Raw genomic sequence first — 27247 nt, 5'->3', positions numbered from 1 at the left:
TTTTAATTAAGCATCAAATCAGAATGTTCAACATAAATCCTCTACATACAAGTTTATACAAGGAGTGATGGAATCAGAATGACCTTTCATTAACAGTTCATTCGAGTTCCTTTATAACCATTGTAAGCGACATCGACATACATTCTCTGAGGATGTTGCTGTTCTCCAACGTAAGTCTATGATGCTAGAAGCTTATACACTTAAGTGCCAAAGAAATTAGTATAGGCATGTGTGTTTAAATACAGATATATGTAAACAGGCAGAATATGGCACTGCTGTTGGCAACATCTATATAAGACAACAAAAGTCTGTCACAGTTGTCAGTTACTGATGTTACAGTGGCAGTTTATCAAGATCTAAGTGAGTTTGAATGTAGTGTTATAGTTGGCGCATGAACGATGGAACACAGCATCTCCGAGGCAGTGATGAAGTGGGGATTTTACCGTACGACCATTTCATGAGTGCACTGTAAATATCAGGAATAACGTAAAACATCAAATCTCCGACATCGCTGCGGCTGGAAAAAGATCCTGCATGAAAGGGACCAATGACGACTAAAGAGAACCATTTAATGTGACAGAAGTGCATCCCCTTCCACAAATTGCTGCAGATTTAAATGCTGGGGCATCAATAAGTGTCAGCGTGCGAACCATTCAATGAAACAACATCGACCTGGGCTTCTGCAGCTAAAGGCCCACTCATGTACCCTTGGATAAGTGCACAACACAAAGCTTTATAGCTCACCTGGCCCCGTCAACACCAACATTGAATTGTTGATGACTGGAAACATGCTGCCTGGTCGTTCGAGTCTCATTTCAAATTGTAGTAAGCGGATGGATGTGTACAGGTATGGAGAAAATGTACGTAATCATTCTGTCTGATTACCTGCATCCATTCATGTCCATTGTGCATTCTGGCTGACTTGGGCAATTCCAACAGGACAATGCGACACCCCACATGTCCAGAATTGCTACAGAATGGGTCCAGGAATACACTTTTGAGTTAAAACATTTCCAATGGCCACCAAACTCCCCAGACGTGAACATTATTGAGCAAATCGGGGATACCTTGCAACGTGCTGTTCAGACGAGATCTCCACCCCCTCATACTCTTACGGTTTTATTGACAGCCCTGAAGGATTCGTGGTGTCAATTCCCTCCAGCACTACTTCAGACAGTAGAGGCCATGCCACGTCACGTTGTAGCATTTCTGTGTGCTCGCAGGGGCCTTGCTTGATATTAGGCAGGTGTACCAGTTTCCTTGGCTCTTCAGTGTGTATTTCTGTCCTCACAGGCAGCTCCTCTCGTGAAGTTACTGTGAACATCATGCCATTTTGAAGACATGCTGTTCCTCAGTGTAGTTCTCCACATGCAACAAATTTGTATATTTGTGCTGATCTTTATTATAACTTTGGTTTATGGTTTTCATTTGTGAGTAAGAATACACACCCCTCCTCTGGAGTGGTATGTAACACCATACTAACCAGCCTGTGAAAGCCTACTTCCGTGGTGCCCAGAATCACACATAAATTAAGAATCTAGGAATACATTTATCATTCTTCTAGATACTGGATGATAAGATTAGACTAACTGCAGCACATACAGAGGCATTTGAGCACTTATTCTTTCTGCACTCCGTACACAAATGGAATGTGAACTGTGGTATTTTGGGAATAACCATACACTTCACAGTGGTTTGCAAAGTATGGATGTAAATGTCGATGTCAAAGTAGACGTATATAACTCACAAATATTACTTACCACTTTGGTATCAATTGTGAACCTTCCCTACAGAATTTTACAAAGTAGCAGCGCACTAAGAGGTAACATTTTTGTACTTAGAAATGTTATCAGTTTAGTTAACATTAACTTAGTGGCTAAACATGCCTTGGTGCACGGCCAGCACATCTTGGCACAGTGTTACACCATCCGGCTTATCTGGATACTTCCCACCAACACCAACCTATCAGAACTCCGGAAATGGGAACTTGCCCTTCAGTATATTCTCTCTTCCCGTTACCCATCAGGCCTCCAGCTCCGCTAATTTCAAGTTGCCGCCATTCATACCTCACCTGTCAATCAACAACATCTTTGCCTCTGTACTTCTGCCTCGACTGACATCTCTGCCCAAACTCTTTGCCTTTACAAATGTCTGCTTGTATCTGTATATGTGCGGATGGATATATGTGTGTGTGTGTGTGTGTGTGTGTGTGTGTGTGTGTGTGTGTGTGTGTGTGTGTGCGCGCGAGTGTATACCTGTCCTTTTTTCCCCCTAAGGTAAGTCTTTCCGCTCCTGGGATTGGAATGACTCCTTACCCTCTCCCTTAAAACCCACATCCTTTCATCTTTCCCTCTCCTTCCCTCTTTCCTGATGAAGCAACCGTTGGTTGCGAAAGCTTGAATTTTGTGTGTGTGTTTGTGTTTATTTGTGTGTCTATCAACATACCAACGTTTTCGTTCAGTAAGTTACATCATCTTTGTTTTTAGATATAACATTAACTTAGTTATAAATGAACTGCTAAATTATATGCTGGTTAATCACAATAGATGACATGACTACTCAGACTCAATGGTTTATAATAAAAACAGCAGCAATTAATGGATTCACAACTGACCATCTTACAAATGACCTACACAATATCAATCAGTTGGATGAAGTATTGGATGTCCATTCTAATTTGTCACATTTCGAGGCAATTTCTCTTCACCTCAGCAGAAGTTTTCAAAGTAAATCTGTGAATTGTGGCATCAATGTTACATCAGAGAAGCAAAAACTAACATACATAGTTAAAATAAAGTAGCTTGTTGCAAGAAGGAGAGACTATACAAAATACGGCAATGGAAAATCTGTGGTGAAATATACCAAACAGAGGGGGTAGAGGTAAGAATTCACAATATCGTTGAGGTATAGTGGTCGACACAGACACCAAAGTAGACTCCAATATTGCTAGCACCTGGTTCCTGAAAGTTCTTTTACAAACAGATTCAATATCCTATTAATCCTAATTAATATTGGTCCCTCACATTCCACACACTTGAGCAATATTCTAGGATAGGATGCATCAGGGTTTTGTATGCAACCATTGATAGTATTTTCCCAGTAAACTAACAATGAACCACTTTCTACCACCTGATTTTCTTACAACTGAGCCTATCTGATCATTCCATTTCATATCCCTACAAACTGCTACACCTAAGTATTCTCATGAGTTGATTGATTCCAATGAGGACTCACTGACAGTGTAATGAGAGGATACTACATTTCACAATTAGTGATGCGCACAATTTTACTCGAGTTGTCCACATTTGCACCATTTTCATCTTATCAAGACTGGATATATGTGCAGCTACTTTCGGACTCCACTTCATTCTAGAGAACTGCATCACCTGCAAAAAGTATGATATTACTTTTAATACTGTCTGCCAGATCACTGAACAGCAAGTGTCCCAACACACTTCCCTGCAACATCCAAAAACGGACTTCAGCAATTCTGCTTTTACTTTGCTAGCAATAATTTTGGTTTCTGTGTCCTTTGGTATCACTGTAATCCTTGACACATAGCCAGAATTTCTTTTGGTTAGTGAGAAGTCTTTCAATACAATTCTATGAGAGGTCTTTCAATACAATTCTATTACAACATTCACTTAAGTCTTTATGTAACGTCTTTTTGACAGCATAATACAATTTATTTACTGCTTTTCTATCTACAGCCCTACACTTTGTTTTGCACCTATTGGGCAGTTGTCATTGCTTTTCTTTTAAGTTCCCTTACAGAGGCATTATACCATGGAGGGTTCCTCCCATCATGAACTGTTCTACAAGGCACATACTGATCCAGTGCTTCTAAACCTGAGCCACAGTTTCTCTACATGTTCCTGCCCAGAGACGCATGCTGAAAGTTCCTCTCTGAGGTGTTGAACATGTAAATTTTCCTACTTGTTTTAGTTGCCATTTTTAGTAAAACTTCCTCACTATCACTGATGCTAGTTTCAATGTGGATGTCTTCACAGAGGTCAGGTCTAGTTGTTGCCATTAAATGTATTTCCAGCACGAGTGGGATTCCAAATTATCTGCCCAACATAGTTTTCAAAGAAAGCGTTTAATACTGCTTTGTAGAATGCCTTCTCACATTCACTATTTCAAAAACTGTAATTATCCCAACTGATTGTGGGACAATTAAAATCTTCTCCAATTATCACACTATAATAGGGACATAACTATTAGTGAGCTGAGTGATTCTCTAAAGTTTCCAGTTACACATAAGAGTGAGTGGTTGTTTGTAGAAAAACTCAATTTTAAGTTTATTTCAACCTCTCATACCGAATCTTTCCTTAAACATGGTACATATCACTGAGAAGCATGATGAACATGAAAATATATTGTTAATTAACTATTGGTGATTATTACATTGTAATCAACAACACCAGCACCTTATTGTCATCACAAACACACTATTCTTCTTTGTATTCACCTACTCATCACAGCCAACTACAACAATGAATAATACTGAAGACAACAATATAGTTAGTGGGAGGTGCCAAAGACAAGGAATATCTTTTACAAACATTGCCATACAGTTTTGTTTTTGTTTCCTCCAGGATACAGCTTAGCGAAATGATCTCTGTTTTACAAACATTTGAATTTTGTCTCTCTGAGACAAAATAAGGTAAGAAACAAATACTAACAAAGAGATAGAGGGGCTGGCCAATACTTACCTCAGCTCAGTACAGCCGATAGATACACAAAAAACAGAACCGAAACCTTAGGTTCCTAGCTTTCGGAACAAATGTTCCTTCATCAGGGAGGAGAGAGGGGAAAGAAAGGGAAGAAGGGAAAGTGGATTCAGTTACTCACAACCCAGGTTATGAAGCAACAGGGAAAGGAAAACAGGGATGGTAGCAAGGATGGAAGCATGGTTGTCAGAGGAAAGCCAAAGATATTCTACTGTAAGTACTGTGCCAGCTTCAAACCAAAGAGGATGCATACAGAAGTAAAGAGGTATATAGTATAAAGATAAACACAACTATGTAGGATGAAAAGACGTGCGAATGGCTAAAGAGGAAAGGGAAAGAGGAGAAGACTGAAGAGTAAATGGGAGTGAGGTTGTTTAACGTAGGTTCAGTCCAGGGGGAAGGCAGGGTGAAAGGATGTGTTGGAGTGCAAGTTCCCATCTCCGCAGTTCAGAGGGACTGGTGTTGGGTGGGAGAAGCCAATTGGCACATACGGTGTAGCAGGTTCCTAGGTCCCTAGAATTATGCTGGAGGGCATGCTCTGCTACTGGGTATAGGACATCTCCTAGGCGGACAGTTCGTCTGTGTCCGTTCATGCGCTCAGTCAGTTTAGTTGTTGTCATACCGATGTAAAAGGCTGTGCAGTGCAGGCATGTCAGCTGATAAATGACGTGTGTAGTTTCACACATGGCCCTGCCTTGAATTGTGTATGTTTTACCAGTAGCGGGGCTGGAGTAGGTGGTTGTGGGGGGATGCATGGGGCAGGTTTTGCAGCGGGGTCAGTTACAGGGGCAGGAACCGCTGGGTAGATAAGGTAGTCTGGGAATATTGTAGGGTTTAACAAGGATGTTACGGAGGTTAGGGGGGCGACGAAAGGCAACTCTGGGTGATGTGGGGAGAATTTTGTCAAGGGATGATCTCATTTCAGGGGTTGACTTGAGAATGTCATATCCCTGGCGGAGTAATTTGTTGATGTATTCGAGGCCAGGATAATATTGGGTGACAAGGGGGATGCTTCTGTGTGGTCTGGGGGTAGGAACATTGTTGTTGGACGGGGAGGAATGTATTGCTCGGGAGATCTGTTTGTGGACAAGGTCTGCAGGATAGTTACGGGAGAGGAAAGCACTGGTCACGTTATTGATGTAATTGTTGAGGGATTCATCACTAGAGTAGATACGTTTGCCACGAATACGTAGGCTGTAGGGAAGGGAGCGTTTGATGTGGAATGGATGGCAGCTATCAAAGTGAAGGTACTGTTGTTTGTTTGCGGGTTTGATATGGACAGAGGTGTGGATGTGAGCTTCAACAAGATGAAGGTCAACATCCAGGAAGGTGGCTTGGGTTTTGGAGAAGGACCAGGTGAAATTCAGATTCCAAAAGGAGTTGAGGTTATGGAGGAAATTAAGGAGTGTTTCTTCACCATGAGTCCAGACCACAAAGATGTCATCTATAAACCTATACCAGGCATGGGGAAGCAGCTGTTGGGTCTTCAGGAAAGCCTCCTCCATGCGGCCCATGAAGAGGTTGGCATAGGACAGAGCCATCCTGGTTCCCATGGCCATTCCCCTGATTTGTTTGTAGGTCTGGCCTTCAAAAGTGAAGTAATTATGGGTGAGGATGAAGTTAGTAAGTGTGATAAGGAACGAGGTTTTTGGAAGATCTTCGGGTGGGCGTTGGGAGAGGTAGTGCTCAAGGGCAGAGAGACCATGGGTATGTGGGATGTTTGTGTAAAGGGATGTAGCATCTATGGTGACAAGAAAGGTTTCAGGTGGGAGAGGAGTGGGAATGGATTTGAGGCGTTCTAGGAAGTGGTTTGTGTCTTTGATGTAGGATGGGAGTCTGCGGGTGATAGGTTGGAGGTGTTGGTCTACCAGAGCTGAGATACGTTCTGTTGGGGCTTTGAAGCCTGCTACAATGGGATGGCCAGGATGGTTTTCTTTGTGGATTTTGGGTAATAGGTAGAAGGTAGGGGTACGTGGCTCAGGTGGAGTGAGTAAGTCTATGGAAGTCGTTGTGCGGCCTTGTGAGGGACCTTGGATTTTTAGGATTTTCTGCAGCTCAGTCTGGATGGAGGGAATGGGATCCTGGGTAACAGCTTTGTAGGTTGAGGTGTCAGAGAGTTGACGCAGTCCTTCTGCCACATACTCCACACGGTCAAGTACCACACTTGTGGAGCCTTTATCCGCTGGGAGGATGACAATAGAGCGGTCTGTTTTCAGCTCCTTAATGGCACGGGATTCAGCTGGGGTGATGTTGGAGGTTGTCGGGATGTTTTTTAAGAAGGACTGGGAGGCAACATTGGATGTGAGGAATTCCTGAAATGTCTGCAAGGGATGGTTTTGGGGGAGGGGAGGAGGATCCCTTTGAGGTAAATAAGGTAAAACATAAAACCAATTTTCACTTTTTGGTTAACTTCTTAGACATTTATTATGTCCTACAATTGAAAATAATTTTTGAATTTAATTGTAGTATAACATACAAAAACATATGTTATGATTTGCAAACACAGGTTACGACCAATAAGAATAGTAACTAAAGAAACACTGAGATCATTTTCAGTCAACACTGCCTCGTGACATGCTTTTAAAATGTAAAGCAATCCACAAATATAAATAATTAAATCTGGTAGTGCTTCAGATGCAAAACCCAAGTAATCATTTAACAATTGCAAATAAAATAGTCTTACAACTGTGCCAGCAGTAGCTGTAATACTCTTTGTACACAATCTGGAATACAGAGACCTTTTTTACAATACTTATTCAAAATACAACAAACACAATACCAATTATTACAAAATTTTGAGAATAAAGGCTACACAGTGTAATGTTATTGACAAATTTTTAAAATTGTAACAGATACCTAAGTCACTGACAATAAGCAGGCAAGATACACTTAGAAACGCCCTGAACGACAACACAATTCCTGAACTGAAAATTTCTTATCCTTGACTTTCTGAAGAAAACAATTTTTCCTTATGAGTTCAAGGAGCAAAATAAGAAAGCTGTTTGTACATTGGAATCTGGTGTAGTCAGCAGCAAAATCTACATTCAAAAATAAAAGAATGTCACTCATCACAAGCAACAAGATCAGCTTTCCATCAAAGATAAATATTAATTTATTTCCCTGTCAAGGCTCTCAATTGTGATATCATTGCCTCTGTTTTGCTTATTAGGGCACTTACCACCATATTTCCCAGGCTTGTTAACTGTCTGTGAAAGAAGATTGATTTGAAAATATCAATTTTCAGTTGCAGTATATACCGCCTCACTCAGACCAATTCAACACACCTTAAATCTTAGTATGGAATATGCCACAAGTTGTATCCTTACCAAACATCTCAAGCTGCACGATTTGATTTTTTATATATTCCCTTAAAAGCTGACCCTTTCGGGGAAGGGGTGGGGGAGTGGATGATGTGCTTGAGGTCTTTCACTGCACCTCTCAGAGTAGTGCCTCCAAGTAAACTACATGTGGCTCACCCCAATTTCTTTCTTAACAACACCATACAAGAATCTTGATCTTTTTGGATACAGAATCTAATAGTTTACACAAAAATTGCTTTAGTTAACATTCCAAGGGAAGTACACAGAAAGGAATAATAAGACCTCTTATAACCACATATATAGTGTAGTTTGTATACAATCTTTGTCACTAGATAACTCCGTAAAAACTGTCATATTACGTGCTTCAGCCCGTTTTAACATTCTTAATTTAATATTTGGAAAGCCTTCATTTATTATAAATGTAACAAACATTTCAATACAAAATGAAAGTTTGAGATCCTACAGAAGAAAATGTGAAGATGCGTTTGTGGCAGAGGGTAAGAGAGGGAGGGAAGACAGGGGGGGGGGGGGGGGGGGATGGGACAGCAGCCACCAGATAAACTGGTACAAAAATTCACAAAACTGCAGGGTAGATTATATATTTTCTGGTGATAAACTGATGGTAATATATATTAATTTTTATTAGAAAAAAGTTCTGCTGTAAATAATACATCCACTGTACATCAATCATCTTGCAATATACTATGTTTACAACATAACGTACAAAAGAATACTAAATTGGTTTCTTAAAGATGGACACACCAAGAAGATATACGTTAAATAGATATTGTGAGCTGCAAATACAGTAATCTGTTATATTCCTTTCCTCCTGGCACCCAACCTTCTGAAGATGGGAGGTCTAGAATTTGTTGCTGTTTTTCCTGATGACGACAATGTATCTTTCTCAAATTCCTTGATACAAACAGGTCCAAAACGTACTGTTTTACAGGTGTCACTAGTGGGAGCCCTGCTGAGTTCCTCTTGCTGCTCATCATCACTGCAAAAATTATCAGTGCTCCGACAAATATAATCTCCATCTTCGGATTTTGTGGAATCATTACTCAAATAATGGATAGCATCACAAACCACTCCCAAATCTGAAGCACGAGATCTGGCTACAGATTCCAGAAGCTGCAGGTACAAAGAGAAAAAAGAAATCTGTTAGTATAAGACAGATGAAGGACATACTGGATGTAGTCCACCATGACCAAAACTTACATCGTTGAGATTTACATTTTCCCCAAGATAAATTTAGAATATGTAGAAGCTATATTTTGCAATAAAGTTAATGTGAAGCATCACAAACTTAATACCCAGACCCAGCCTGAAGTATTCACTCTACTTTGTACAATATCCTAGCTAAAAGTACACATGAATTAATTTGATGACAACATGATATGGTGCATTTATCCTTACTTTCGTTGATTCCAATGAAAAATTGTTTTCGGCATTTTATTCTGGTTATATCAACAGCTATATATTTTTTTAGTTTCACAAAATTTTAAAAAGCTGTTGAGAAGGAGCCGCATTTACTGTAAAGGCCACAAAATGCTTTATTATAACCTTAGAGAACACTGAACATATTCACTTTGGGCAAATGAAAAGCGGAATTAATCAGGAGATGTGGAAAATGTGAAGATGACACTGAGCTGCTCAATCAAATGCAGAAAAAAACAGTATCCACACAAAGAAAATTACAACAGATGGCACTGACTGTCCAAATAAGTTCATTACACCACCATACTAGTAGTTCATCCCAGGGAAACACCAAAAATATAGACAGTGGCAGTATGAGCTGTAGCAGATCAAAATTTTACTTTTACTTCTATTTGTAAGTTGCAATAAGTCTATCATATGTTGCTGGTTATATTTTCATTGGACATACATCATGCAAAATTCATTTCTGCGATCTACATAAAGGTAACATTTTTTCTTCAGCTGTTGAAGACAGAAATACTATCTCTGTTGTACATAACTGGAAGAAGTATAACCTTTTTTATTTCAGAACTGACATTTTCATTCTTGAAATGAAGAGACAGACGGCTAAAAACTGGAGACATGCAGAAAAGATGTATGGGTGTACTTTTGACAGTATATTTATTGGTCACATATGCAAAGAGGGATTAGCACTGGAGAAAACAGAAACATTTTGTATGAACAATTTGTATGAAGCTTGAAGACTGAATCAATTTAATGCCTCTTTAGGTGGGGTTAATCTTTCCAATCTCTGAGCCACACAATGGCAAAAAACACAAGTTTCATCATTTCCTCCTCGGGGGCCTTCTGCTTAAATGTATTTAGTGGAATGACTTGCAAAATTTGTCACTTGTTTCAGCTGTTTTTATTGATTTTTTTTGTAAGTGCCTGAATTCTTGTGGCAAGATTTCAGCATCTGAAACAGCTTCTGCCTCAATGCATCGAGATCCTCAGAATAGACCATTTCGGTGTTGGATGATTGTAGCAGGTAACATGCAGACACTGGAACATATAGGTTGGTCTCCATTAAACACCGGGGCTGTGACACACATTTGGTTTTCAGCAAAGTACGATGCAAAGAAACAGCAAGGTGCTATCTATCTCTACCTCCACTACAAACTTCATGTGGTCCAATGCCATTAAATGGTTTGCGGGATAGAGTCATAAAAGAAGCAATCAAGATAAATAATAAATGGTCACATACACAATAAAGATGATGGCTTGTGGCTAAGCACAGCTTGGAACCCAGCCACCAGAAGGTCGAAGTAGGTGCTCAACAAAAATGTTATCTTATAAGGTGCAGGACTGGGCACCAAAGAGATCATAGGCTGTAGCATGGCTAAGTAAGAAGAGCAGCAATCACTACTTGATAGTACCTGAGGAGCAGCGGTTCCAAAGCTCTTAGATATTTAACCACTTGCAACGAAGGAAAATTCAAGTAAATTTTATCAACAAAGACATCTGTCACAAACACAGTAATAGCAGCAATAGATGGCAAATGCCATGGTAAAATAAATATATTCACTAGCCTGAAAAGTGGAATACATTTTTAATACTGGCTCAGTTATTTTTAACATTTTACCTTCTGATTCCTGGGGATATTTTTCATTTTATGCAAACTTGGCTCATTATGCATGTCATACCACAAATTCTCCTTGTCTAATACAGTCACACAACTATGACAAAAAAACAAAGGGGTTATTTTTTTATGTAACATGAAACTATTACTGATCCAAACATTCAATAAACTGCACACACATTACACTATTTCTTCAACATGCTCAAATAGACTCTTCAAACAGATATGAACATCCCATTACTAGTCTGTCCATGCAATAAATGCCAACATCCACACAGATGTTATGTCATTGTTGCAAATATGACAGCTGCCTAGTGATGCATATACACCATTTTCATTCAAAAACTGTGTCACACAGTGTATGCAGCACATGTTGAGCGCTACACTACATTATTGATTCTACTGTCACTGAAACTTTTAAGCTATTCTTTGGTTTTGGAATGAATGAATGAATGAATACACCCACATTTACAGAAATGCTTTGAGAAATTGTTATCTTCCACACAAGGAGGTCTTTACAAGACAAACACTACTTCAGGTGTGGTTTCCTACAAAGGTGTTTGATGACCAGTATGAATGATGAACAACACAGTTATAAGCTATTCTTCGATCAAATAAAACTGTGACCATCTGTGATGTTCTTCTCTGCACCTACATCTATAATCTGCAAATTACTGCGAAGTGCATGGCAGATGGTACAGCCAAGTTATTAGGGTTTTTCACATTCCATTCACATATGGAGTGTGGGAAGAATGATTGACTAAATGCCTCCATGCATGTTGTAATTTATCAATTCTTGTCCTCACTATCCCCACAGGAGGGATATGTAGAGGGTTTCAGTATATTCCTAGAGCCATCATTTGAAGCCTGTTCTTGATACTTTGTAAGTATGCTTTCTCAGTATGGTTTACGTCTATCTTCAAGAATCTGCCGGTTCATTTTCTCCAGCATCTCTGTGATACTTTCCCATGGATCAAATAAAACTGTGACCATCTGTGATGTTGTTCTCTGTATACACCCAATATACCCTGTTAGTTCATTTGGTACAGATCCCACAAACTTGAGCAATATTCTAGGAAGGGTCAGATGAGTGATTTGTATGCCTCCTTTTTTTTTAACTGACTGCATTTCCCCAGTATTCCACCAATAAACTGAATTAACATTATTTACCCAAGTCTGAGTCTATGTGCTCCTTCTATTTCACATCCCTACTGCACCCAGGTATTTATTATTTACACTCCTGGAAATGGAAAAAAGAACACATTGACACCGGTGTGTCAGACCCACCATACTTGCTCCGGACACTGCGAGAGGGCTGTACAAGCAATGATCACACGCACGGCACAGCGGACACACCAGGAACCGCGGTGTTGGCCGTCGAATGGCGCTAGCTGCGCAGCATTTGTGCACCGCCGCCGTCAGTGTCAGCCAGTTTGCCGTGGCATACGGAGCTCCATCGCAGTCTTTAACACCGGTAGCATGCCGCGACAGCGTGGACGTGAACCGTATGTGCAGTTGACGGACTTTGAGCGAGGGCGTATAGTGGGCATGCGGGAGGCCGGGTGGATGTACCGCCGAATTGCTCAACACGTGGGGCATGAGGTCTCCACAGTACATCGATGTTGTCGCCAGTGGTCGGCGGAAGGTGCACGTGCCCGTCGACCTGGGACCGGACCGCAGCGACGCACGGATGCACGCCAAGACCGTAGGATCCTACGCAGTGCCGTAGGGGACCGCACCGCCACTTCCCAGCAAATTAGGGACACTGTTGATCCTGGGGTATCGGCGAGGACCATTCGCAACCGTCTCCATGAAGCTTGGCTACGGTCCCGCACACCGTTAGGCCGTCTTCCGCTCACGCCCCAACATCGTGCAGCCCGCCTCCAGTGGTGTCGCGACAGGCGTGAATGGAGGGACGAATGGAGACGTGTCATCTTCAGCGATGAGAGTCGCTTCTGCCTTGGTGCCAATGATGGTCGTATGCGTGTTTGGCGCCGTGCAGGTGAGCGCCACAATCAGGACTGCATACGACCGAGGCACACAGGGCCAACACCCGGCATCATGGTGTGGGGAGCGATCTCCTACACTGGCCGTACACCACTGGTGATCGTCGAGGGGACACTGAATAGTGCACGGTACATCCAAACCGTCATCGAACCCATCGTTCTACCATTCCAAGACCGGCAAGGGAACTTGCTGTTCCAACAGGACAATGCACGTCCGCATGTATCCCGTGCCACCCAACGTGCTCTAGAAGGTGTAAGTCAACTACCCTGGCCAGCAAGATCTCCGGATCTGTCCCCCATTGAGCATGTTTGGGACTGGATGAAGCGTCGTCTCACGCGGTCTGCACGTCCAGCACGAACGCTGGTCCAACTGAGGCGCCAGGTGGAAATGGCATGGCAAGCCATTCCACAGGACTACATCCAGCATCTCTATGGGAGAATAGCAGCCTGCATTGCTGCGAAAGGTGGATATACACTGTACTAGTGCCGACATTGTGCATGCTCTGTTGCCTGTGTCTATGTGCCTGTGGTTCTGTCAGTGTGATCATGTGATGTATCTGACCCCAGGAATGTGTCAATAAAGTTTCCCCTTCCTGGGACAATGAATTCACGGTGTTCTTATTTCAATTTCCAGGAGTGTATATAAGTTAATGATTCCTGCTGTAACTCACTGAACCAAATGCTAACCAAAAAATTATTCTATTTGATGACAAATTTATATCATTATTTCAAAATAGGTACTCTGCAAGGACATTGAACAACCATGTAAGACAACCATGGAACAATAGAGGAATTGAAGTATCTTGTGAAAGGAAAAGGGAAATGTATCTGTTGGCAAGAACAAGTAGAGACCCTGTAGTAGTTGCACATTATGAACACTATTCAAAATTACTAAGAAGTTATTAAAAAATCAATGAAGATGCACATCACGACAGGAATCAGTTATTCCTAGAACAGACTGGAATTTAGTGAATTGAGGGTGAGGACAACTAGCAACAGAACAGGATAACCTGACTATCGAACTGAATGGGGGGGCATAAATGATTGGTCACTGGTACCAAATATATTTAATAATCATTTCTCAAATACAGCACAAGTATAGGGACAAACAGTCCAAGAGAAAAATCATAATACTCTGTTAAAAAGTAACTATCATAGAATTCAATCATAAGAATGGATCACCAGCTTCGCCTCCTGAAAGTGGAACACTATGTATTCTCTCAAAATTAAAAGCTCATCTGGTTTTGACGGTGTTTCCAAAAGAATGCTAAAGATTTGTTCCTATACAGGCAGATTATTATTAATGTTTAAAAACCCCTAAAGTGATGTAGATGAAGTCGAGACAAGTAGTTTGAGATAAGGCACATGGGGTTGCAAATGTCAGGAAATACCCCAAAAGTGAATGACAAATATTGAACATGTGATGTCACCAGATGACATATCTATTCGCAGGTGTAGGAATTGGACTTGTCGATCCTACCCCCGCTGGAAGGGGGGCAGTGTTTCACTTTGATCCACTTGGGTACTCTGTATTCGTTCTTCATTATATGGTAGTGCTTGCGATAGTGGTAATCCAATACTACAATGATTCAGTTTACAATTACGAAAACAGAATAACACAGCAAAGCAATATGTGGCAGTGACCTCTATCAGTAAGAGTAGGATTAACAAGCCCAACGCCTGCATGTGTGGTGAGGTACATCATCTGGTGGCACTCACATGTTCAAAATTTAGTTTTGGGGTATTTCCCGACATTTGTGACCCCAAGTGTTTTATATCAAATTACTTATGTCAAAGTTCTCTACATCACTTCAGGGGTTTTTAATGTCATTAAGAATCACTCTGTATAGTAATTTATGATTTATCTGTAATATATAGTGCATCACTAACTCAATGCCTTTTTCCAGAGACTGAAGTATGCCATTGTCAAACCACCCTTTAAGAAAGTGATAGGAGAGATTTCAATAACTATGAACCTGTTTCACTGCTCATATCATTCCCAAAATTTTTTGAGAAGTTCATGTATTCTAGAATAATATCTCATCTGAGCAACAATAATATCCCCAGAAAATGTCACAGTTTGGGCCTCAGAGGAGTTGTTCTGGTGAGAATGCCACTTATACGTTCACTCAACAAATTTAAAAAAGTGCCGATTGGTATTTTCTGCGACCTATCTAAGGCATCTGACTGTGTGAATCACAATGTTCTCCTATATAAACTGATGTTTTATGAGATTGATGGTATAGCCAACCAATGGATAATGTCATATCTAACCAAAAAAATGCACAAAGTTTTACCTAATAATACAACCACTGCACTCTGGGGACATTATTCTGAATGGCGAGAAATCACGTATCTGGTTCTCAAAGCTTCAGTCTCAGGTCTACTACTGTTCCTCGTAGATTGAGGTGACAATACACATGGGACAGCGATATGCACATATACAGAAGGTGGTAAGTATTGCATACACAAGGCATAAAAGGGCAGTGCTTTGGCAGAGCTGTAATTTTTGCTTGGGGTCACATCCCAGGGCCGCACCCAGAAAATGAAGAAACTACCTAACAAAAAAATCTTCTAAGTGGTTAGCCGTGATATCAGCCTTCTTTGCAAATTCTGCCAAAGACAAATCAGTATCCGCTGCCAACACAGAGCGTAATTTGGTGGGGAGTCTTAAGCCACGTGAGATGTAATGCAAGTTCCCTTAGAACTTATGAAGTTTTCAGTTGCACAGAAGTCTGCAGAGAAAGCAAGATTTTTTTTTTTAACATTCATGAGGCAATTAATAACATTGCACATCTAGGCATACTACACCAACAGTAAGTGTAACACATGGTGAGGAAATAACAAATAGGGTGAAAATTTCAAAACTTTTAAGTGTTCACAGTGACGAGAATTTAAACTGGAGAAAGCACACTTTGAAACTCCTATAACAACTTAGTTCAGCCACAGCTGCACTTAGAATCATTGCATATGTTGGGGTAAGGCAAATCATTTTCATTCAATGTTGTCACAATTAATAATGTTCTGGGGTAACTCTTCTTTAAGAAAGAAAGTCTTCATTGCTCAAAAATGCACTGTAAGAATAATATATGATGAAACTTCCTGGCAGATTAAAACTGTGTGCCGGACCAAGACTCGAACTCGGGACCTTTGCCTTCAGCGGGCAAGTGCTCTACAACTGAGCTACCCAAGCACGACTCACACCTCGTCCTCACAGCTTTACTTCCGCCAGTACCTCGTCTTTTACTTTCCAAACTTTACAGAAGCTCTTCTGCGAACCATGCAGGACTAGCACTCCTGAAAGAAAGGATATTGCGGAGACATGGCTGAGCCACAGTCCGGGGGATGTTTCCAGAATGAGATTTTCACTCTGCAGCGGAGTGTGTGCTGATATGACACTTCCTGGCATATTAAAACTGTGTGCCGGACCGAGACTCTAACTGATGTTCACCCACAATCATCTTGTAGGCATCTGTTTAAGCAGTTGGGTATTCCCTCATGAAGTTCGTTGCAAATAATCCACAGCATTTCAAAGGGAATAACGATGTTCCTAACTGCAAAAGCAGAAGTAAAAATGACATTCACTACTCCTCATTCAGGTTGTCTTTAGCACAAAAACAGGTGCACAATGCAGTAACAATTTTTTTCATCACTTATCCAGTGATATAAAATATCTGAGATGATAGCAAAGTAAAATATGGAAGCAAATTGAAAAATCTTCTCCTTGGCTGGTTGACTGGTTGGTTAAAGGGACCAAACTACTGGATCACCAGTCCTTTTGTCCTCAAACCGATCAGTCTATATGACTGTAGATCAGAGATAGCCTATGCGCAAGATCCAGAGGAAGAGAACCCCAGGTCTATGAACATCAGCAAAGCTCAGGTACAGGACAAAAAGAAGAAAGGGAGACAGAGAAAAAAAAGGCATGCAAGTTGCCCCATCCAGGGAGCAGACAGAAGCCCCTGAAAGCACAGAGCAATGAGGGTACATACATCCCCAGGCACCTGCCAGTTACCAGAGGTACTCTGCTCCAAGATTCCCTTGGAAAGGCTAGCAACATGCACAGGGCAAGAGAAGCACGGAGAGACAAAAGATGCACAAGACTAACAGATCACAGAAGAGGGACAGAAGAAGAGTAAAAAAGCAGGTAGTGTGAGGACTGGGCAGGACCACCAAACCCAAATAGCTGCAGCTCAGTCTGTACAGAGGTGGTAACAGAGTGTTCTGCCAAGCCCTCAATGGGCCGAAAAGGTTAAGTGGCCTCTCCTAAACAGAGTGGTAAAACACCATTTCATGAATAAAATATAACACTAGGGGTAGCAAGTCAGGGAGATTAAAGAGTCCGCTTCAGGGTAGCCACATTGGGACAGTCCAGCACAATGAGGACCACTGTCAAATGGGGACAACGACGACAGTGGGGTGAGTCCTTGCAACAGAGAAGATGACTATGTGTCAGCCAGGTATGGTCAATGCGAAACCTGCACAGGATGGTAGAGTCTTTGCGAGAGGTCTGCACTGAGGACTCTGCAGATTCGTACTCTCCTTTATCACCTGCAATTTGCCTGGCAAAGTCAGTGTGAGCCAGTCCATATTCCAGGCATCTAAAACTTGACGGCATAATACCAATTGGAGGTCTGTTTCCGGTATACCAATCTCAAGAGTCGGTTTGCTGGTAGCCAGTTTGGCTATGCCATCAGTGAGTTCACTGCCCAGGGAAGTTTCTTCTTGACAACTCCTATCCTGCAGAAAAATTTCTGTTATTGTAATGTGCAAAAGGTGGTGGGTAGGAAATATAAAGGTGATGTGACTTACCATACGAAAGCGCTGGCAGGTCGATAGAAACACAAACACACACACATACACACAAAATTCTAGCTTTAGCAACCAATGGTTGCTTCGTCAGGAAAGAGGGAAGGAGAGGGAAAGACGAAAGGATGTGGGTTTTAAGGGAGAGGGTAAGGAGTCATTCCAATCCCGGGAGCGGAAAGACTTACCTTAGGGGGAAAAAAGGACAGGTATACACTCGCACACACACACATATCCATCCGCACATACACAGACACCAATTAGTGTATGGTGTCTGTGTATGTGAGGATGGATGTGTGTGTGTGTGTGTGTGTGTGTGTGTGTGTGTGTGTGCGCAAGTGTATACCTGTCCTTTTCCCCCCCTAAGGTAAGTCTTTCCGCTCCTGGGATTGGAATGACTCCTTACCCTCTCCCTTAAAACCCACATCCTTTCGCCTTTCCCTCTCCCTCCCTCTTTCCTGACGAAGCAACCATTGGTTGCGAAAGCTAGAATTTTGTGTGTATGTATGTGTTTCTTTGTGTTTCTATTGACCTGCCAGTGCTTTCGTATGGTAAGTCACATCATCTTTGTTTTTAAATATATTTTTCCCGCGTGGAATGTTTCAATATATAAAACAAAGATGATGTGACTTACCATACGAAAGCGCTGGCAGGTCGATAGAAACACAAACAGACACATACATACACACAAAATTCAAGTTTTCGCAACAAACTGTTGCCTCATCAGGAAAGAGGGAAGGAGAGGGAAAGACGAAAGGAAGTGGGTTTTAAGCTTTTCCCGCGTGGAATGTTTCCCTCTATATATATATATATACCAAATGAAAGTGCTGGCAGGTCGACAGACACACAAACAAACACAAACATACACACAAAATTCAAGCTTTCGTAACAAACTGTTGCCTCATCAGGAAAGAGGGAAACTCTTTGTCTTTAAATATGTCTGCTTGTGTGTATATGTGTGGATGGATATGTGTGTGTGTGCGCGAGTGTATACCCGTCCTTTTTCCCCCCTAAGGTAAGTTCTTCCACTCCCGGGATTGGAATGACTCCTTACCCTCTCCCTTAAAACCTACATCCTTTTGTCTTTCCCTCTCCTTCCCTCTTTCCTGATGAGGCAACAGTTTGTTGCGAAAGCTTGAATTTTGTGTGTATGTTTGTGTTTGTTTGTGTGTCTGTCGACCTGCCAGCACTTTCATTTTGTAAGTCACATCATCTTTGTTTTTAGATATATATTTCCTACGTGGAATGTTTCCCTCTATTATAACCATAAGGCATGGCTGTGTGTACTGTGCGGCTGCCTCGAGTCGAATGAGCATGCTGTTGCCTCACGAGCGAGAGACTGGGCCCCCAGCAGATGTGGCCCACATATATGGGCCCTAGCCAGATTACGCTCGCATATTTTATTTTCTCAGGCTTGTCTGACATTTGGCATTACCCCCAAAGGCCTCACACTTAAAATTCCCATCTCTGGCTGCAACCCTTCTTTCCATCAGTCCCTATACCAGTTCCAAACTGAACAATCCATTGCCCTCACCCACCTAACCCTTCACCTTCACATTAACTCAGCCAATGAACACACCCGTCAACTCCTATCCTTAATAAAAGTCCTCAATCTTTCCTCTCCCACATCCACACCGGCTGTTCAGAGCATCCTCCTACAGGCCAACCGCAAATTAGAACAGCATGCCACCCTTCACCTCAAAAAACTATCCAATCTCCTGGTTTCCCACCTCCGGAAAGGCAACTCACTCACCCTTCACAACCTTTCCAGCAAACCTCAACCTCCTCTCATTGCACACAAACCCAGTCTCTCCCATCTACTCAACCTCCCACTTCCAGCTCCACTCCCTCCAAAACCTCAAAATTCCAATCAACACAATCTGGAACCACAACACCCTAATTCAGTAGTTAACCTTTCCTCCAAACTTCTCTCCCAATCCGAAACCTCTGTCCTATCCAAAGGCCTCACCTTCAGCCCCACTCCCAGATTCAACCAAACAGCCCTCGTCAAAGATTTACTGTCCTACACTCGTACTCCCTGCTGGAAGTATCACTTTGCCATGAAGAAAAATGATCCTAATCCTACTCCTAATGATCCAACTCCCCAAGACACTATCCAAATTGAACCCTGCCTAGAACAGTTCCGTCCTCCGTCACAGCGGGACCCACCTCCTCTTCCTCAAAATCACCCTCTCCAAACCTTCCAGGAATTTCTGGCTTCCAGCCTTGCCTCTCAATCCTTCTTAAAAAACCTTAACCCTACTCCCAACATCACCACTGCTGAAGCCCAGGCCATCCGTGGTCTGAAGGGTGACCGGTCCATCGTCATCCTTCCGGCGGACAAGGGTTCCACGACCGTGGTACTTGATCGTCGGGAGTATGTGGATGAGGGACTGCGTCAGCTTTCAGACAACACCACATACAAAGTTTCCCAAGGTAATCCCATTCCTGATGTCCAGGCGGAGCTTCAAGGAATCCTCAGAACCTTAGGCCCCCTACAAAACCTTTCACCTGACTCCATCAACCTCCTGACCCCACCGATGGGGTTATTCACATTGATATCTACTTAAATTTGAGGTGAAGTATTCTTTGACAGTAACAGTAAATCACAAACATCGAATTTTTACAAAATATATCATCCACAATAATTCTGAGTCAAGGGCACCTATACAAAAGTTTGTAAAGTGGGAGGGGGGCTACTCCTGTAAACCTGGGAGTATGCAGTATTTCTAATGTTTTGGAAGATGAATAGTGACTTGTAAGCAGCCATAAAAAGTTCCAGTTCCGAGCATGTTAAAGACCTGCATAATACGGATGCCTGACTACGATATATTTTTTCCTTTCCCAAGAGCTAGGTGGAGTGAGGGATGGAGCCCCTTGCCCCCAGGGTATGGGCACCCTTGTTCTGAATGAAAAAGTGTTACTACTGTATACTTATGCTGTGCAGTTGTAATTACACAACAAGGCAGATAAAATGGAAGAGATTATATATCAAACCAAAAACATGAATGAAAATCCTGATGTCATTCTAACTATAATCACTGATCCTATAACCCAATTAACAGACATTAAGGGAGCTAAAGGGTGCACAGCAATCAATGCAATCATTTAATTCCTCTGCTGTATGTCATACATGAATCATGACACTAGTGATTCTATGTTCATGGAAGGTTTGAAATAGTTGAGAGCCCATCTCCAGTTCTCTTTATACTGGAAAACTGAATGAAGTGTTGGAAAATAAGCTGACAGTTTGACTGCTATAATTACCTTGGTTTGTATTAGCATTTTTAAGTGACCAAAAGTATGCACAGAAATACATATTTAAACAAGAATAATGTGGAGGAAATCAAATGGAAGCACAATATAAAAAACCAAAAACCTCACAAAAAGGGTAGATTCAGAAAATGACACTAACACCAAGCAAAAACTCTGCTTAAGTCTGCTCTTTCGCAGTATCTCACTGTTATCAGTGTGTCTCTTTTTATTCTGCAACACATGAAATATATATTGTTACACAGTAGATTTATTCTTTACAATGCTGTTTTGTGCTAATTTTTGTTAACAATCAAAAAATATTTAACATTTTAATATTTATGTCTTTTTACTTCTTTAGTGGTCTTTTGGATACTTCTCATACAGAATCTCATCTGCAACACTAGAGCCTGTTTCCTTAAAACATCAGCAAAACCTAATCCAAAACAACATTTAAAAAACCCCTCTATGTAACAACTTATACTTCATGTGCTATAGTTGTTTTTGGTACACTTCACTGTCCTTGAGCTACGAAAAGCATGTCTAGTGGTTAAGGAACGTGAGGTGATGTCCCAAGACATCATTTGATATTTTTGTTCATGTTAACTACTAATTTATTACATCCAAAAACAAAGATGAGGTGACTTACCGAACAAAAGCGCTGGCAGGTCGATAGACACACAAACAAACACAAACATACACACAAAATTCAAGCTTTCGCAACAAACTGTTGCCTCATCAGGAAAGAGGGAAGGAGAGGGGAAGACGAAAGGAAGTGGGTTTTAAGGGAGAGGGTAAGGAGTCATTCCAATCCTGGGAGCGGAAAGACTTACCTTAGGGGGAAAAAAAGGACAGGTATACACTCGCACACACGCACATATCCATCCACACATACAGACACCTTTTGCGGAGGGAATGTAAATAAAACTTAATGGGGTCATTGTGGGGGTGTTGTGAGGGTGACATAGTATTAGAAGGTGGAAAGTGTAACATGAGGTGAAATGAAAATGAAAATAGAAATATATGGGGAGAGATAAAGGTGAACCGGAAAGAAACTGGAGATCTGGAATGAAAAAAGGCGAAAAGGTGTTGGTTACAGCTGGGCTATGTTGGACTTGGGTTGGTAGACAACGATGTGCATAAAGGTTAGGTGGTTGTGTTGCCGCCAAAACACGTTAAAGGACGGAGAAATTCGGGAAAATTTCGAAAAAACTGCGTGTAGTATATTAAAAGGAGTGGTATTGTGGTGGCAGATTATGAAAATGAGGCTAACAATTGTCTGACGAAGAAATAATGGCGTTAAAACCTGTGGGAAGCGGCTAAAAATGATCAGTGATGTGGGAAAAACGGAAATGGAAATAAAGCGAAAGTTATTAGAACTGGCCGAAATGGTTGTTTAAAAAGTGAAAGGAGCTGTTTGTGAACTAGAAACGGTGGATATTATAGCGGCGGTAGTGCTGAAAGCGGCAAAAAAATTTTTTTGGTTATGGTTTGGAAGTGGGTTACGTATTATTGAGTATATATATAGGCGGGATAAAATAGTATAGCAGATTACGGTAAAAAGGAGAAGGTGAATACAAAGTGAAACTACTGGCAAAAACAGAAAGAGGAAAATAAGACGACAGAAAAGATTTCGAAATGCAACAGTGACACTAACAAACATAATTGTTGGATTCAAATTAATGATATCAATATAATGGAAGGAAACATTCCACGTGGGAAAAATTATATATAAAAACAAAGATGAGGTGACTTACCGAACAAAAGCGCTGGCAGGTCGATAGACACACAAACAAACACAAACATACACACAAAATTCAAGCTTTCGCAACAAACTGTTGCCTCATCAGGAAAGAGGGAAGGAGAGGGGAAGACGAAAGGAAGTGGGTTTTAAGGGAGAGGGTAAGGAGTCATCCACACTGTATGTGTGGATGGATATGTGCGTGTGTGCGAGTGTATACCTGTCCTTTTTTTCCCCCTAAGGTAAGTCTTTCCGCTCCCAGGATTGGAATGACTCCTTACCCTCTCCCTTAAAACCCACTTCCTTTCGTCTTCCCCTCTCCTTCCCTCTTTCCTGATGAGGCAACAGTTTGTTGCGAAAGCTTGAATTTTGTGTGTATGTTTGTGTTTGTTTGTGTGTCTATCGACCTGCCAGCGCTTTTGTTCGGTAAGTCACCTCATCTTTGTTTTTATATATAATTTTTCCCACGTGGAATGTTTCCTTCCATTATATTGAATTTATTACATCCTGTAGACATTGCCCCCCAAATAATGCCTTCCCAGTATTACATCATACTGTTTGAACATTGCTATGTAAAGTACTTCAGTTACGTACTCATAATTCACCGAGATGGTGCTGGCATAAGCAGTTCACACAGTCTACTGCCAGCTTCCTACAACACCCAAACAATATCCAACCTTAGGGCATCAATGTCGACTTTACTGTTTGTCCACAAACATATTTATCCTTCTATAACAGCTACAGTACTTTCAAAATAGTACAAGATTTTTACAATGTGTAGGATATATACCTTGTTTGCAGTCATTTTCTGTGACTGATCCTCTTCTTCTGGTTCCACATCTTGCCGTTGCTCTAAAGTAATGGTCTGTGGTTTCAAAATACCTCGCAGTTGTGGCTGTCCACCGTTTATAGAAGGAACTCCCTGTCGTGTCTGATCTGCAATAAAAGAAATAAGTGTAATTTGTTCTTTGTTGTCTAGGTGGCAATTTGTCAATGAAACATTCAGTAACACTGCACAGATTATTGGGATTTATACCAATACATATTCTAGTAAAGGTCTTCTGTAACTTTATGGACTTGTCTGCAAGCAATCTGTATAAGCCTTTCACTCTGTGGCAGAGTGTGCACTGTTTTAAAATGTCCTGACAGATTAAAACTGTATCCCAGACCAAAACATGAAACCTCAGTTATCCAGGCATAACTCAAAACCAGCTTCAATTTTGCAATAACTCTCTCCTACTTTCCAGATTTGACATAAAGTCTCCTGCAAACTTCATGAGACTAACATTCCTTGTTTCCTGTAGATACAATATGTTAATTCCATTCTCATAAAATATCTACAAAATTTTTAAATCACCACAATACTGCACAAGGCAGTTCGCTGAGCAAATTTAATAGCTGCAGACTTAATTAATGATACGCAAGCACAAGAGTGTCAGGCTACTCTTGGTAACTACTGTTTGCTCACTGAAACATGTTCTGTAATTCAGTGACTTTTAACTATATTCTGCCCCCCCCCCCCCTTTCCCACGCGGAAAATGTCTCTCTTCTACCATTTGAGCACATACATAACTAAACAACAATTGTCTGCATGCCACTATCGAAGTCAGAGGTTCCTTAACCCTCAATAATGTCAACACAGCTTCACAATCATTAGTAAGATAAAGGGTATCAAATTCTCTTACAGAGCTCGTATGCAATGAAACTCTTTCTGTTTCTACCAGCACTTCAAATGTTCTATGATTCTTGAGTACCAACAATGTATAGCTGCCTACACATCCATTAACATTTTCTGAAACACTAGATGAATTCCTTAACTGTTTACACCATTGTTCTAGAAGGGTGTATGCACTCAAGCAAGGAGAGGTCCCCAGGGCCAGGATTGCCTTTTTGAAACAAGCTACATAAAGGTTTAGATTAGACTGTTAGTAACTCATGAAAAGAATTTCAGACTATCTTGTGATCTGCTAGAGACTTAAAGATAACACTAATTCCAAAATGTCACCATAGCCTAGTAGCTGAGATATTTGGCTGGTATGCTGAAGGTTGAAAGTTCAAAATCAATTGGGTGCATCTAGTTTTTTACACCTTTATCGACATAACTGCGATCATTGTTTTTATTCAAATAACTGGTTTTCGTTTCCAATCCTTTTCCACATCATTTCAACTGCCATATTAAATTTTTAGTTACTTGCATTTTATCTTCCACTTATACCCTTTTTTCATTTGGATTCTCTCTCCTTGAACAATTTTCTTTTAAATGTTTGTTTGAACATTACCATCCAAAACAAATGTACATCTTGTACAAAAAATAAATTTTTGACACCAGTGCACAGCCAATATAAATAGATTATTTTGTCTTTCATTTTTTGAATGATACATCAGTATCCTTAAACTTTTAAATATTATGACATTTAAATGAAAATGATTAAATTCACAGGATCTCTCTCTCTCTCTCTCTCTCTCTCTCTCTCTCTCTCTCTCTCTCTAGCCTCTTCCCCACTGCGTCACCCACGTGTGGTGTGTACGTGTTGTATGGTAAAACCGGGTATTGGGTCAAACAAGGTAACTTCGGATTTTATGAGTAATGCTGCCATCGGTCACGTAACTCCCACAAGGGAAGGACCTCAGAGATGGCCAACCAATTTAATTCATTTTTGATGGGCCACTTGTGCATGAAGAAAAAGTAAGGACTATAAGATATTTTGGCTCACTACCATATTTTGAGAAAACCGTACTTAAAATTCGTAACACTAAATCAATCTAAAATTAACTGGATCGATAGATAAATGCAAACAGAGTAATTTTCATCATCATCACATATGTTGTCCAAAACCGCATACTTCTAGAAGGCAACACAAAAAGGGACTTTTATGACTCTCATTTATACACGCATGAAGGTAAACATATGTGAGCAAAAGTGGCGCTAGCCAAGTGACCAACACACCTGGTTTACAAGCAGATGTTGTCCAAAACCGCATACTTCTATAAAGCAACACAAAAAGGGACTTTTATGACTCTTATTTATATACGCATGAAGGTAAACATGTGAGCAAAAGTGGCGCTAGCCAAGTGACCAACACACCTGGTTTACAAGCAGAGATGCCGTGTCCAGTTCCTAAATAGTGAAGAATAATCTTTTAAGCCTTGTTGTATGGAAACAGGTCCAAAAAGGACTGCTGTGAATTATTCATGAAGAACCCACAGCAGCTGATCACGGGACACTATGTTTATGCTTAGGCACAGACCAGAGTATGTGCAAGTACAAAGACTCATGCATGTTACCCATTTGTCATTGATTGTGGGTAGTTAATTTTCCACCAGAAGAGAGTTGTTTTCTGTGGTTAGTCTGTTGCAAGCATCAGGGATACTTGCAGTGAACTGTTGTTGTATTCCTAGAATACAACACTTTTTGCAAAATAATACACTGATATTCATAAGTGAAGAATTGTATCATGAAGTTGAAAGTGCTGAAATGGAATATGTCGAAACTTGTTAGACTGTAATCATTTATCATAATTCAGGAACATTCAAGTCACAGTCAGGCCTTGCTTCAGCAGTTCTGGATGAGAATTATTAGCCTGAAATGAAATGGTCAAATTATGGAACAATTCCCTTTGCAGTTGAAGTAAAAGTGGTAACTTTGGCCAAGGAGCATCCAATTTGGAATCTGCAAGCTTTGCAAAAGAAAAGAGCAACAATGGTCCTTAAAAGGAAGAAGGATTTGGCATTGTGGGAAAAAGACATCATAAAAGCAGGGACAAGATACGACAAATACCAGTATGTACATAAAAGTACATTCAATCACTCTGTCGAATCTGTTTGCCGTTACAATGAGAATCGTCCAGCAGTGGTCTGCAAGTGCAGTGCTTCAATTTATGACTAACAAGGCTTTTGTATCTGCTGCATCTTTATCTTGAGCAAAGAATTTCAAATAAGATAAAAAATTTGTCAAAGGCACATCACAAAATATGTCTTGAACATGAAGGCGGTGTTGGTGGCGGTGGTGGTGGTGGTGGTGGTGGTGGTGATGATGATGATGATGATGATGATTGGTTTGTGGGGCGCTCAACTACGCGGTTATCAGTGCCCGTACAAATTCCGGACCTCAGCCCAATCTCGCCACTTTCATGATGATGAAATGATGAGGACAACACAAACACCCAGTCATCTCGAGGCAGGTGAAAATCCCTGACCCCGCTGGGAATTTGAACACGAAGGTAAAAAATACCAGAAATCCACTGAAACTGACAGCACTTTTCAGGCCACAAATATCTTGATTATATGACCGACACCGACCAGTCAGTGTTTGACAATCAGACAAATGTCCGACA

General features: G+C 41.1%; 1 protein-coding gene across 4 annotated transcripts in view; it reads right to left on the bottom strand.

Annotated features, from left to right (window-relative positions):
• Nucleotides 1-7230: 7230 nt before the first annotated feature.
• LOC124616014 overlaps nucleotides 7231-27247 on the bottom strand; it is a 217171-nt gene continuing 197154 nt past the window's right edge. For all 4 annotated transcript variants that reach the window (XM_047144267.1, XM_047144349.1, XM_047144426.1 and 1 more), the window contains 2 exons: nucleotides 23704-23849; nucleotides 7231-9184 (listed from right to left, as the gene is read on the bottom strand). In XM_047144267.1, the coding sequence (XP_047000223.1) occupies nucleotides 8867-9184; nucleotides 23704-23849 (464 nt within the window). In that variant the 3' untranslated portion in view covers nucleotides 7231-8866. The remainder of the gene's footprint in view (nucleotides 9185-23703; nucleotides 23850-27247) is intronic.

Source organism: Schistocerca americana, chromosome 1 (assembly GCF_021461395.2).
Source record: "Schistocerca americana isolate TAMUIC-IGC-003095 chromosome 1, iqSchAmer2.1, whole genome shotgun sequence".
Lineage (NCBI taxonomy): Eukaryota > Metazoa > Arthropoda > Insecta > Orthoptera > Acrididae > Schistocerca > Schistocerca americana.
Note: the sequence above shows the minus strand (reverse complement) of the source record. Positions and strands in the feature narration are given on the sequence as shown.